Genomic DNA, 15,374 nt, shown 5'->3' with positions numbered 1-15,374 from the left:
TTTTAAGGGGGACTCTCTGAGGGGAAAAAAGATGAAAAAAAAAAAAACCTATCTATCTATCTACATATATAAATACCAAAAGCAACAAAGATTAGAAAGGACCAGAGAACACCACCAGAAACTCCAACTCTACAACATCATAATGGCAATAAATTCCTATCTTTCAGTACTCCCTCTAAACATCAATGGACTCAATGCTCCAATCAAAAGACACATGGTAACAGATTGGATAAGAAAACAAGATCCATCTATATGCTATTTACAAGACACCCACTTTAGACCTAAAGTCACCTTCAGATTGAAAATAAGGGGATGGAGAATCATCTATCATGCTAATGGTCAACAAAAGAAAGCTGGAGTAGCCATACTTATATCAGATAACCTAGACTTTAAAATAAAGACTGTATCAAGAGATGAAGAAGGGCATTATATCATAATCAAGGGGTCTATCCACCAAGTAGACCTAACAATTATAAACATTTATGCGCCAAATGTGAAAGCACCCAAATATATAAATCAATTAATCACAAACATAAAGAAACTCATTGATAGTAATATCATAATAGTAGGAGACTTCAACACCCCACTCACAGCAATCATTATTAATGATTATAATTGTAATTATAATGTTATATGTTATATATATCATATATTGTATATAATAGTATATAATATTATAATAAATCATTAATAATTTAATTATTTGATAATTACATAATCATTATGATTATTAAATAATTATTAATGGTTATTAATAATTATTAAAATCTTATAATTATGATTATATATTATATAAATATAAACATATTTTATAATTTATTTATAAATACACACACATATGTATACACAGACCATTTGTTCTGATTCTCTGGAAAACCCTGACGAATACTCTGACTTCTCCTGAATTCCATGAAAATATGTGGAGGCTCAGACTCATGCAGGTTCCAACCTGTGTGGAAGTGAGCACTTCATAGCAATTGTCCTGAAGACACGTGGTGCAGAAATTAGTAGTCGTTACACAGTAAACTGAATCTCAGTAACTGTGCTGGTTTTCCACGACCCCCTCTGCCATTATAAGATGGTCACATTTTACTTAAGGGGTGAGCCGAAGATGCCAACATGACTCAAAATTCACATAATTCAACAACAATCCTGACCAAGGATGAGGACTATTTCTGCTTATCTGCTAAAATGCAACAAGCACTGTTTGCAATTACTAAACCTACTACTTTGAGACTGTGACACTCGACAAACCATTACTTTGGGGGGATTCACATCACTTCCCGTGTTGTGTATGCAGTGAGATCATACTAATTTTTTGTATTGCACTGTTGCAAAGTCATATAAAATGCACACACAACATTCCCCAACATCCCATTAAAATTATTTCTAGTTGTCATCTTGGTTAATGCCTCACTGAAAACATTCATTATATTAATCAAAAAAGAAAGGAGACAAAGATGACAGTCTTTTTCATCTTGAATTATATTTTACAAGTTATATATGGGTTTCATAACATAAATACAAAAATGCTGTAACAGAATTATTAAATAACTAGTAGTTAGATGATATATCCATGCAAGATAACAGAAAATATATCTTGGACTTTGTCCTAGTTCCTGGCAGAGTGCTCCTGAAATCCTTGTAAATTCCTAAGTGATAAGAGTACTAGGAATTCTAGTATTTGGTCTTTGACTCTGGTTTCTGACACAGGGCTCTGGAACCCTTTGTAATTTCCTGGATGACCGGAGTGTATTTTGTTCTAATAAAGTGACTCTGGGTGGGCACCTGGGTGGCTCCCCGATGAGGACTGGTCACCAGAAAGATGAAGCCATGATTAGAAACTTAAGATTTTCCGCCCCGGCCCTAGTCTCTTGAGAGGGGTGAGGGCTGAACACAGACTTAATGATTGATCATGCCTACAGAGTGAAGCCTCCATAAAATCCCAAAAGTACACGGTTCAGGGAACTTCCAGGTTGGTGAACACATTCACACTGGGAGAGTGTGCACCCCAACTCCATGGAGACAGAAGCTCCTTCACTAGGGACCCTCCCGGACTTTGCCCTATGCATCTCTTCATCTGGCCATTCATCTATCTCCTCTATAATATCATTTAACAAACCAGTAAATGTAAGTGTTTCCCTGAGTTCCATGAGCTGCTCTAGCAAATCAATCTAACCTGAGGAGTGGGTGGCGGGAACCTCAGAATCATAGCCAGTGAGTCAGAAGAACAGGTGACTGTCTGGACTTGAAGCTGGCATATGGAGTGGGGGAGTCTTGTGGGACTGAACCCTTAAGCTGGGGGAGCTGCCACTCTCTCCAGGGAGGTCATGTCAGAATTGAGTTAAATTATAGGACACCCAACTAGTGTCACAGAATTGCCTGGTGTGGGAAATCCCCCCCCCCCCCCCATCTGGGGTCAGAAGTGTTTTGTGTGTGGCAGTCTTGTGACAGTAAAGGGGAAACACAATAGGAAAAGTGAGGTTCTTTCTTTTTTTTTTTTAAGTTTATTTATTTTGAGAGAGAGAATGTGTGCGTGTGTGCGTGCACGAGAGCAGAAGGGCAGAGACAGGGAGAAAAAGACTCCCAAGCAGGCTCCACATAGTCAGAGCAGAGCCTGACCTGAGGCTCAAACTTATAAACCATGAGACCATGACCTGAGCTGAAATCAAGAGTCAGATACTAAACGGACTGAGCCACCCAGGGGCCCCAAAATGAGTTTTTCGAGTTCACAAAAAGTTGAAGATATCTGATACTTTAAAATACCAAAAAACATACAGGCAAGGTGTATGAGACACATAAGATGACAAATAGAGATTTGGGAGGCTGACTGCACTTCCTGTGTTCTTATTTTAATTCTGAGCAGGTGGCTCGAAATGGTAGAGTGTCTAGAACAAATACTGAGGCCTAAACCTCCAAACTTCACTGCACCCCGATGCCCCTCTGCCTCTTCCCTTTCTGCCCACGGAGGAAGGACCAGACCCAGGCCACCTGTGCTCCAGTTCTCATCCCCTCCCACACCCTCAGGAACTTCCACCACTCAAGTTATCTGCTGTTCATCCCACATCTTCAAGGCTACCCCTCCACTGGTTCTAGCCAATTCGCACTTCAACAAGTTCAGATCTCTCCCATCCAAAACCAAGAACCTAAACAAAAACCTTCTTCAGCTCTCTGGCATCCATCCCCCATGCCTTCCATAAGGCTTTGTCAGTCTTCTCCCCCTTACCTGGCCTCTTGGGAAGAGGGTTTTACATGGTGCCTTCCCTGTGTCCTGCCCCGTGGTTTCTGCCCAAGTGCCCCAGTGACTCTGGTGTTGCTCTACCCAGTGAACGCTTTATACCTGATGGCCCTTATTTCATATGACTTCTCTGCAGATTTTTTACCATGGCAATCACTGCCAGTTCCTGAAACACTTTCTTACCTTGTTTTCTATACACGTCATCATTCTGATGCCTTGTGGCCAATCTTTCTCTGTTTTCCTTGTAGACTCTTCTACCTGGCCCTCATAGACTGAGTCTTACAGGCCTTTTTCTTAGGTGCTCTGCTCTTCCTCCTTGACACTCACCCAGGGTACCCTCACCTGTTCCTACAGCATCAGCTGCCAATACCATGGGGAGGACTCTGAAATCTCTCCCCTCACCCCAGCATCCCTCCCGTGTCATATACATCTAAGTGCCTCCTGGACACCTACACCTGGATGTCACAGGGCAACTTAAACACAACAGAAAAATAAGTCATTATTTTCATCTCCCTATCCTGCCTCCACCTCCCCCCCCCCAAAAACTCCAAACCTCCCACTACTCCTTTTGAATTTCTTATCATTATCCATGCAATTGACCAAGATGGAAAACTGGAACTCATCCAGGGACTTTTTTTAAGGATTTGAGTTCAGGGTGGGCTGAATGGAACCCCAAAGGACATGGGCCAAACTGGAGGCCCTGGCCTTCTCAAAGATCCAACCCGTTGCTCTCACTGGCTTCCCCAGGATGGGGCCAGCCTAGAAAGATTTTAGTCAGGATTCATGGGTCAAGAGTCAGCCCCATCCTTTCCTCCAACTGCAGAGAGGCTAGCCAGAAATAAGTGAGGTCCCTCTGCCGGTCAGTGTTTAAGTCTCTCTCCTATCCAACCTTCAAATGGGAAGCAACTGCTGCCTCCCTATGGCAAAATGGAGGCACTGCAGTTATTTACAGAGTCCAAAGTCTGGCCAATAATGCTCCTTAGGATGTGTCCCTTCAAATAGGCTTTACCTTACAAAGGACTCTTTCTCCTCTTGATATTTATTAGGAAAACAATGTTGGTTCTCTTTGTTTTGAAATGGAAATATTGAGGTCCAAAAGTCAGTGTTGTAAAAAAGAATTTTGGTATTTTTATGTTTGGTAATATAGCTTTAAAATTATTTGAGGAGTGCCTGGGTGGCTCAGTCGGTTGAGTGTCCCACTCTTGATTTTGGCTCAGGTTATGATCTCACGGTTCGTGGGATTGAGCCCTGCATCAGGAGTGCTCTACTTGGGAAGCTCGCGCTCTCTCTCTCTCTCTCTCTCTCTCTCTGCCCCACCCCACCATGCATGCATATGCATGTTTGTTCTCTCTAAGCAAATAAATAAACTTTAAAATTATTTGAAACCATTAAATGCCAGTGTTTATACATTTATATCCAGTGGTTTCTTATCTGGTGTTATCACAAAGCTAGGTATTTGGTGGGCTAGAATTGTGGGGAAAATAAACAGGAGGCACTGAGGAGACCCACTTTTACCAGAGGCTATTAATATTCTAAAAACTAAAGCACATTTTCTGACTGAATTCATCCAAGGCCAACATTACTGTCAGCTGGTAAAGCAGCTCCTGACTTCCAAGAGTCTCTACCCCATGGCAAATGGCTCCTCTGAATCACCTTGCTGGCTGGTGGCTTCTCTTGTTTCTGGGGACAATATGACAACAGAAGCCATTCAGGTATGTCACAGGGACCAGTAAACAACTTTGGGCTTGGGGGAAGATGTCCACTGCTGAAATACAAGGGGGGTTTTCTAACCAGATGAGTAATCAAGAATAATATCAGGGGAAAGCCATTAAAGAATGAAAGTGTGTTGCTAATAATCCAAATGAGAGGAGGCAGGTTGCAGTACAGTTACTAACAGCATCCACTCACTGCAGGTGAGCAAGTGGGCTCAAAGCCTTACTTTATAGATGAGAAAACTAAGACTCAGGAAGGTTGCCAAGGTCACATACAGCTTGTGAACAGTATGGCCAAGACTCAGCCTTGGTTCTACTGGCCATCAAAGTGAACATTCTGTCCTCTATAAAACAAGTTGGTCCTTATCTTTACTCTGTGTTTTCATTTTGCTCTGGGCTAAGAATGTATACTTTGAAAGATGCTCCTTACCAAGTCATGTTTAAGGTGCCTCTGGAGAAATAAAACCCCCCAATGCTCTCAGATGTTTTTGGCAAATGCTTCCTCCCTAGTGACCATTTAACAACTGGCAATTTAACCAGGAAGCTGGTAACCAAGTTTCAGGATTCCTCGGATACACTGCGAGTCTAGCTGGCCCCCTGCTGGTTCAGTTTTGGAACTGCAAAAGGTCCTTCCAGTTTCTCAACAGGCAGGAGTAGAAAGGACCTTGTACCTGTACTGTGCTTATCAGTCACAATCAAAGTAAACCAGACTTTTTGCTGAGCATGTATCACCAAGCTCTGGGCAAAAACTTCTAGGAAGATTTTCTAAAAACACAGAATATAAATGAAATATCCTCCTTGAACTGAAAGGAGAAAAGTCTTAATAGATCCAGATGTCAAACAGTATGAACTTACCTGTTGCCACTAGATATATTTATTTTCGCCTGATATTATATAGTCATTCTTCAAATATTTACTATATGCCTGCTATGTGTCCTGGTATAAAGTAGTAAATAAAACAGCCTCATGGCGCTTACGTTGCAGTGGGGAGACAGATAACACACAAGGAAACAAACATTTAATTATAAATTACAAAAGATGCTATGGAGGTTTAAAAAAATAAAAGAACACTGATGGAGAATGTTAGCTACACAGACAGAGCGGTCAGGGCAGCCCTCTCTGAGTAGGCGACTTTGAAAATGAGATGGAAGAGGAAGGTACACCAGGCAGAGTGGGAAGAACAAGGAGTGGGAAGCTGGACGTGGGAAATGCACTGGGTGTGATCAAGGAATTGAAGGGATGAATGGCAGAGCAAGGTTGGGGAGGAGGGTGTGCAGGAGCTGTAGGTCCTTGCAGGGCATGGCTAGAAGTGTTATTCTATTTTTGTTTCTATTTTTGGAGAGAGAGAGAGAGAGAGAGAGAGAGAGAGAGAGAGAGAGGGCACAAGCAAGGGAGGGGCTGATAGAGAGAGAGAGGGAGAGAATACCCCAGCAGGTTCCACACTCAGTGTGGAGCCCAGTGTGGAGCTCAAACCCACAAGCAATGAGATCACGACCTGAACCAAGATCAAGAGTTAGATGCTTAAACGACTGAGCCACCCAGGTGCCTGTAGAAGTGTTAGTTTTAATCAAGGTGCAACAGGAAACCACTGATGGGATTCTAACCATGAAGAGTGATAGTGATGGGATTTAAATTTTATTTAAAAAATTTTTTAATGTTTATTTATTTTTGAGAGACACACACACACACACACACACACACACACACACACACACACACACACACATAGCGCAAGCAGGGGAGGGGCAGAGAGAGAGGGAGACACAGAATCCAAAGCACAGAGCCTGACACGGGGCTCGAATCCACAAACCACGAGATCATAACCTGAGCCGAAGTCAGACACTCAACCGACTGAGCCACCCAGGCACCCCTAAACTTTTATTTATAAAGTTTAACTCTGCCTTTCCTGTGGGGAACAATTTGAAGGAAACGAAAAGTAGAAGGAACGCAGTTACTAACAGACAATTTCATAAATCCATGCCAGACACAATGGTATCCTGAAGCAGCTTGTTTGGAGTAGAGCCAGAGAAAAGAGAGGACAGACAAATTACAGATGTATTTTACAAACAGACATGAATAAATTGCTTATAATTTGGGTATGACATGTAAAGGAGAATATTGAAGATTACTCCAGGTTTTGGCCTGCCTGTATGGCTAAGTGGTAGCACTATTCATTTAGACAGAAAAGACTGACATAAACACGCTGAGGAAGCTGGTGGTAGAGAAATCAGGATTGACATGTGGTAATTTAGCAGTTCACATAAGCCTATACATATACAAGAAACAAGTTCGGGAAATAGCTTTTGGAGTCAAGAGAACAAATGCAATCATGTAGGCAGAGAATTGAGAAGAATAAAAGAAGTGGACGAGCACTGAGCCCCGGAGAACTTAATAAAGGTGGGCATTAGAGCAGCAGGAGAAACCTGGCAAGGAACACTGGAAGAAAATGGTTAATGGGAAAGGGGAAGGAGGAAAGCCAAAAGCGTGCCATCTTGGCACAAAAACCAAGAAAATAAAAAGGTTAAGGTCAAATATGCTGAATGCTGCCAAAGGTGACTAGGACGAAGGCAGAATGCAGGTAAATTTGGCAAGGGTGGTTGGCCTTGACGAGAACCATCCAAGGCATCTCAAAATGAACACATGCAAAACTGAACTTGAACTCTTCTGGAGAAGCTCGGTTTGCTCCTCCTGGAGAAAACCATTCTTTTCAGCTCCTCAGGCCAAAATCTTGGTGTCACCCGTGAGTCCTCTTTCTTTCAGTTCCTGCCTCCAACCCAGCAGCAAATCCTGTTGGCTCTGACTTTAAAATATACCCCCAATCTGACCATGTCTCACCACCTCCCTACCTATCATGCTAACACTTCTCTGCTCCAGGTGATTACAGCAGGCTCTCAACTTATCTCCCCTATTCCAGTCCTCCCTTCCTGCAGAAATATTTTCATACAGCAGCTGGAGTGAACCTTTTCAAGGATACATAGAGGAAAAGCCAGAGACCCCGTGAAGTGATCTGTCTCCACGCACCGCGCCTCCCACCTCCCCTTGCTGCCATCGCCAAGCCTCATTCCTACCATCCTCCTGAGTCTTGGGCTCCAGCCACACTAGCCTCCTTGCTCCCATCTAGCTTTTGCATGTGCAGCTCTTTCCCTGGAACATCTTCCCCCATATATCACACAGTTCACTCTCCAACTCTCAAGAGTTTTGCTTATCTTCCCAGGGAGTAATCCCCTCCCCCTATTTAAGTTATTTCTTCCTCCATCCCCCTCCTCTGCTTTATATTTTTATAGCACTTAGAGCCATTTGACTTATTATGTATTTTACTTATTTCTTTATTCAGGGACTATATCTCTCCTGTCCTACCAATCTTTGAGGTTCATGTTTCTCTCCCCGGTACCTACAACAGTGCCTGGCATTCAAGAAATACTTGTTGACCTGGTAAATAAGTGGCAGGAACAGTGGACTACCATGGACTAGAAGAAATCGGGAAGTGGGGAAGTGCGATCGGTATGTGGTGAACAGTTTCTGGGAAAGGCAGCAAAAAAAAAAAAAAAAGTACAATAACTACAAGGGATATGAGATCAAAGGAGGGAAAGTTTTTTAACGGAATATTTGACCACAGTGACCCAATGGTAATTCATACTGATCCTATATCCTGTATCCCATAGAAAAAGGCAAGTTTATAACCTTACTGTTTGAGGACTAATATATATCTTCAATAATGAGATTAATCTGAGGATCATATGATCAATTAATCAGAGTAGACAAAATAAGAGAACGTCATCTTTGATGTGCCATTCATTAGACAATAAATATCTCTTCTTGCAAGGGACTGAGAGTCCAGTAATTGTCATCTAAAGTGATGATGATGATTCACTGAGAAGTGATTTCATAGTAGTGCAATTATGTGTGCTAACACTTTTTTCTGAACGGGAATATTACCTGCTTGCAGGCGAGTAAATTCAAATCCTACCCCCAAGCTAAATGGAAGCTTAGAGAAGTAATCTGCTCACTGTCATATCACTACTAAATGATGGAGCTGGCACTGAAATTCAGATGTCTTTGCAAATAGCCTACATTAAACATATGTTAAAATTCATACCAGCATACATATATTACGTCTATCCTTTGTATAAAAAACAAAACAAAATACTTTTCTAACTTAGTCCTTCATAATAGAATCCTACAATAAACGTTGGAAGGGATATACAAGATACTACACATATCTGTCAGAAGCCTGGGAATTAGCATGAGTAAATGAGCAGAGACGATTCAAATAAATGGATGAGTTGAAATGATGCTATACTCACATAAACAAGGATTAGACCACCCAACAAATTAAGTGCTAAGGTTTAAGACTGAAAAAAGGCCAGGCTTCTTATTTTGTTTCTTTTTTCCCCCAAAGCCTTTGGACTATTTTCTATTAGCTCTCATCCAAGCTGTAATAGGCAGAATGCTAAAATGACCCCCAAGATTGCCACCCTGGAGTCCTCACCCTGCATAATCCTCTGCTTCGAGTGTGGGTGAATATAATGAGATATCACTCCCTTGTTAAATGACAAAGGGGATGGGATGGCCACTCCCATAATTACACTATAATTAGGAGACTAAAGGGATATTTATTCTCCCTCTGGCTTTGAAGAAGCAAGCTACCATACTGTGCTAGGGCCATGTGGCTTACAACCTGGGGTGGCCTCTAAGAGCTGAGAGGGACCTTGGCTGACAGCCAGCAAGAAAGGACCTCAGTCCTACAGCAGCAAGAAACTGAACTCTGCTGACAACCTTAATGAGTTTGAAAGAGGACCCCAAGCTCCAGCCAACAAACACCTTGATGAGACTGAGCAGAGGGGCCCAGCAAACCCATGCTAGATTCCTGCCCAAAAGAAATTATGAGATAATGTATGAGCATTATGGCAAGGTGCTAAATTTGAGGTAATTTGTTATAGAGTAATAAAAAACTCAAATGCAAGCCAGTATTCATCCCTTACACAGACACTGTTAGAGGTGACCTAACATGGCCATGACCTCACATCACCACGGGTAATGACGGAAACAGAATTTTTCATTCTAAATTGTCCTAATCCATGCTCTCTCAAACCTCCATGCCTTTTCGCTCAGTGTTCCCTGATGAACTCCTAAAAGACTTCAAAACCCAAATCAAATGTTGCTTCTTTAAAGAAGCATTTTCTTTTTTTCTTTTTTTTTAGTGTTTTTTGTTTATTTTTGAGAGACACAGAAAGAGAGCAAGCAGAGGAGGGGCAAAGAGAGAGGGAGACAGAATCCGAAGACAGGCTCCAGGCTCTGAGCTGTCAGCACAGAGTCCAACACAGGGCTCGAACCCACAAGCCACGAGATCGTGACCTGAGCCCAAGTCTGTCGCTTAACCGACTGAGCCACCCAGGCGCCCCCAGGAGCATTTTCTTATAGCCACCCCTATCTACTCCCAAGCAGAATAAATTACTCCTATTCTTTGCTTCCATGACAGCAGCTTGTCTGTACATCTACCAAAAAAGTTGCCATGGTGCACTGTAGTAACCTCTCTCTCTCTCCCAGCCCTAGCCTGAGCATCTTTTAGGGCACAGCTGCCCCCCCGCCCTGCACACTGGCTGCCTTGGAGTGGGTGCTAAATAATTGCATACTGAGCGAAGAAGATGAGGCTCTGGATAAACAGAAGCTTTTGATTGCCAGGGAGCTGCTGTTTCTCTTCCACACAGATGATCAGGCCTCAGGTATTAATGGAAACTTGGGAGAGCTTTCTCCATGACAACAGTTGGGTGACTAATCAAGCACTTCCTGCCCTAGAAGGGCAGATATTTACGGTCTCAAGAAAGCTGGTCTGAAATGGATAGGTGGGCTGGAAACGACAGGTGGCAGGTGGTGGGAAGGGTTTAGATTGATCCCAAAAGGAGTGGCAAGAAGCCCTGATTTGCTCTGATCCAAGCCCTATGCTAAGTTTGCATGCTTGCTAATTCAAATTATTGGTTAATCCGTTTCTGAAATCCAATGCCAACCTAAACAGACAACAATCCCACAGAGTTAGTTTTACTTAGGGGCTGACAACTATGGGTAACAAGACAGATGTGAGAACCATTTCTTTTTTTTAATTCTTCTTTAATGTTTATTTATTTTTGAGAGAGAGACAGAGTGTGAGCAAGGGAAGGGCAGAGGAAGAGAGAGACACAAAATCTGAAGCAGGCTCCAGGCTCTGAGCTGTCAGCCCAGAGCCCAATGCGGGGCTCGAACTCACGAACCATGAGATCATGACCCTCAACCGACTGAGCCACCCAGGCGTCCCAGGAATCATTTCTCTATCAACCATGAAGTCAACCATATCCTTTGTACTTACAGTTTTCCAGGACAGATAACATTTTTAGGAAATCACAGACTTAGTCAAAATTATGCATAATCAAGCCATAGAGAATAGCATTTACTGGTTGTGTATTCTTTTTTAAAAAAATTTGTTTTTCAACATTTTTATTTATTTTTGGGACAGAGAGAGACAGAGCATGAACGGGGGAGGGGCAGAGAGAGAGGGAGACACAGAATCGGAAACAGGCTCCAGGCTCCGAGCCATCCCCCCAGAGCCCGACGCGGGGCTCGAATTCACGGACCGCGAGATCGTGACCTGGCTGAAGTCGGACGCTTAACCGACTGCGCCACCCAGGCGCCCCTACTGGTTGTGTATTCTGACAAAACTCAGAGTTCACATTTTTCCTTAGGAACCCACGCACATGGGCAAATATTTGGAGTGCTCCCTTGTAGTTAAATTAGCCATGCTACTGCTTTATGACTACACCTCACTGGAGAAAGAGAACATTCAGAATCAGAATACAAAGCAAGGCATGAACATAAAGGCACCTGCCTGTCACCAACTCCTAAGAACTAGATTCAGATTCTCTCTATAAATAAAGCATTAAATAACAAAGTACTGTTTTTTAATAAAAGTATTACAGTATTGCCAAAAATTGAAAAAAAACATTCTAGGGGGAAGTGGTCTTGCCACACTAAAACAATCTGATTAACATTTGTTATAATTCACAATATCTCAGGGCACCTGGGTGGCTCAATCAGTTAAGCATCCGACTCTTGATCTCCACTCTGGTCATGATCTCACAGTTAATGAGATCGAATCCCAAGACAGGCTCTGCACTGACAGTGTGCTCTCTCTCTCTCCCTCAAAATAAGTAAACTTAAAAAATTTTTTTTCCAAAAAAATGTTTGACATAAACTCAATGTCAGCACCTCTTTCAGCTCCCTTTGGGTTTATATGACATCATCCCTAAGAATCAAGTCAGATCCTACAGGTCCTGCATTTTAAGGATCTTTTACAAACACTGGTTGGCAATGACTCAAAGAGGCAGCCAGGTGGGGACACAATTTCCTAAAGATCAGTATGGGAGAAGACAGATATGGGATTTGGGTTCTAATCTTTCTTTAGGAATAATGCCAGATGCTCCCTTATTCAGTCAAATGTTAATGTACCAGACTTTGTGCTAAGTGCTAAGGCTACAGCTGTGAACTTAGATAAGGTCCCTGTTCTCTTGAAACTTATATTCTGATGTGGATGTATGTATGTATATATTGTGTAGAATAAGAAGAAATAGAAAATGGAGGCACCTGGGGGCACCTGGGTAGCTCAGTCGGTTGAGTGTCCGACTTTGGCTCAGGTCACGATCTCACAGTTTGTGAGTTCAAGCCCCGCGTCAGGCTCTGCGCTGGTGGTGAGGAGCCTGCTTGGAATTCTGTCTCTCCTTCTCTCTGTCCTCCCCTGCCTGTGCTCTCTCTTTCTCTCTCTCAAAATAAATTAAAAAAAAAATTTTTTTAAATAAAAAAGAAGAAATGGAAAACAGAGGGAGGAAGTAAAGGTTCTTCAGCATGTATTATTTTAAATGCTACTGGAAACTTCAAATTGGCAGAATACAGTAAATACCTTCGATGCTCTGTGGGCCCACAAGATTCATGGCCTGGTGAGCTGGATACTCTACCCGTGGCCTGGCAATGCCCAACTGCTCCATAACACCATGGAGCAGCCTCTGGATATCCGTTTCTGAGACCCGGTCAGGGGTCCTTGGGCTATAAGCAGATGTGGGAGTCCATCCAAGTGTCAGCCAAAATAATAGGCCAGATAGCATGGTAGAAACCATCCGAGAAACCATGGTTAACCTGCAAAAAAAAGACCAACATGTATCAAATGGCCACAGTCGGCATCTGTGATGATCAATGATGCAAGTAAGTGATTCAAGAACCACCCAACTGGGGCTGCAATGAAAAATACTTAGGGGGTTGCTTTGGCCTTAAGTGCCCAGTCTAGGCAGAGCATCTGCTCTGAAACAGTACTGAAGAAACAAAACAATCCAAGATAGCCAGTTCCCTGTGCACGCACATCCTTGGGAAGACTAGACAGGAATGGCCATTCTCACTATTTTTTTTTATTCTTCTTGCAGTTCCCTGAAAGCCTTCATTACCCCCAACCCCAACACTCTCTCCTCTCTTAGTAAAACCAACCAACCAACAGAAGAACTTGCTTCGATTTTGAGACAGGGAGAGGGAGAGTGACATCTTGAGTCTTCCCAGTCTCGGGGGAAAAAGAGGCTCTGAGAAAGGAGTTAGGAAGATACAAATGGTAAAGAAGCACAGAAAGGTTAGGAGCGGTGGAAGGGAACAGCTCAGCTCAGCAAAAATCCAATACATTTGAGACCCGAGGGGGATGAAAATACACACAGCTCAGGCCTGCCCTGCAGTCTGCTAGGGGAGAAGAGGCAAGCTTACTCAGCCACATACCAGCTGAGTGATCCTGGGCGAATGCCTCAGCTTCCTCTGCAAAACGGGCATGAGGAAAGCGTCTGTCTTACAGGATTGTTGGGAGCATCAAAAAAGTGCCAGGCACAGAGCCCCCTATACTGTCACTATAACGTTGGCAATATGGCCTCAGGGCTCTAGAGGTTAGAACTTGAAGAAGTGGTGGTGATGAGAAGGAAGACAGAACAGGTGAAGGGGAGGGAGAAAACTGATCTGGGGAGTCAACCTGTCCTAAATGTTGCCTTCGATGGAAGCTGAAGCCTGCAAACCAAGGGAACAAAGATTCACGCAGCCTCCCTCTGCAACTGCTGCAGCTGAACCTGTTTAAGACGGACGCTGCAAGCAATGGCTATGCGCTGCTGCAGCTGAACCTGTTTAAGACGGACGCTGCAAGCAATGGCTCTGCAAACCCTCCTTTTTGACCATTCTTCTGGGGGGGAGGGGGGGGGAATTGGAGGATTCATTTGCTTCCTTGAAACTGCAATATTCATAACCCCTATTTTCTGTCTCTGTAAAGGAAAGGCTTTTTCCAGCCACCCCTAGATATAAAACCTTGTTTCCCAAAGAGCTGAGACAGCAAAGCCTGCAATTCTGACGTAAAAGGCTGGAGGCAGACACCAACCTCTCCTGCCATCTCCATCTTCCTCTGGCCGGTGCGAATGCAGGATGTCTTTGTTTCATTTAACCCCCGGGCCAACACCGTCCTGATTTCATCAGCTACCCAATTTCCTCCCTCGGTACTCTTCCCCTCCAGTTTATACCCGAACCCCCTAATCCCCACCCAGCCTTTGTCTGCCCTCAGACTCCACCTCAAGGATTTCAGCAAGACGCCCCCTCCGCTGCCAGTCCCGTAAAACCCGCGTGTCTCAGGTGGGCTTCAGGGGGTCGAGCAGGCATCAAAGCAGGACTCACCGAGGGGCAGCCGGAGGATTCTGCCGCGGTCTGGGCCTGGGTGAGGGTCGAGCCGGGAGCCTGATGATGTGGTTTGCGCGTGCGTCACCTCCCTCCGCATCTTAGCTCCGCCCCCACCGCTTCTCCAGCAGGTGGAGGCGGCCACGCGCGGTCGCCCTAGATCGCCACCCAGACGCTGGTGCCTCCTGCCGTGAGCCACACAGGGTTCAACCCTCGCACTCCACATGCACGTGTCTTGGAGGCTCTTTATCTATCCGACCGTCTGTGGACGTAATTCCCCTCTTCTCAAGCAGTTTTCTAAACAGTGTGCCAGATCGCCACTTTTGTCCTTCGCCCCCAATACCACATCTTTAATTTTGCCACTTCCCAGCTTTTTAATTTTTTTCTGTAAGTATTCCGGCTTGAAGACGAAGGGGGCAATACTGGTAAAGACAAAAGATGAAGAGGTCCTAAGACCTTTTAATGATAGAGTACATCATAAGCGTGCTTTCAGGAGCCCTTTCACGGAACAGAAAACTGTATTTATTAGAAACTTCTGCTAAAAATGGTACACCAAAACCACATGAAAACCTGGGAATGTTAGTTCTGTTATTTCTAAACTTCCACACCGACTATCAAGATTTCTTAAGAAATTGAACTCCCTGCACATTGCAGAAATTTGTCCAGGTAGCCCTGGAATATTTTGTTAAAGACTTGTGGAGCAACCTTGAACATGTGAA

The 15,374-nt window shown here is 43.7% G+C and overlaps 1 protein-coding gene across 2 annotated transcripts in view; it reads right to left on the bottom strand.

Moving 5' to 3' along the window:
* SCG5 (secretogranin V) overlaps positions 1 to 14,901 on the bottom strand; it is a 59,894-nt gene extending 44,993 nt beyond the window's left edge. The window contains exons 1-2 of one of the 2 annotated variants that reach the window (XM_047862677.1): positions 14,656 to 14,901; positions 12,875 to 13,107 (exon numbers count right to left, since the gene is read on the bottom strand). In XM_047862677.1, coding sequence (XP_047718633.1) covers positions 12,875 to 13,100 — 226 coding nt within the window. In that variant the 5' untranslated portion in view covers positions 13,101 to 13,107; positions 14,656 to 14,901. The remainder of the gene's footprint in view (positions 1 to 12,874; positions 13,108 to 14,655) is intronic. The other variant, XM_047862676.1, reaches the window with a different exon arrangement.
* Between the last annotated feature and the right edge of the window lie 473 nt (positions 14,902 to 15,374).

The sequence above is a fragment of the Prionailurus viverrinus genome, chromosome B3 (assembly GCF_022837055.1).
Source record: "Prionailurus viverrinus isolate Anna chromosome B3, UM_Priviv_1.0, whole genome shotgun sequence".
NCBI classification, from domain to species: domain Eukaryota; kingdom Metazoa; phylum Chordata; class Mammalia; order Carnivora; family Felidae; genus Prionailurus; species Prionailurus viverrinus.
This window is presented reverse-complemented; position numbering and strand designations above follow the sequence as displayed.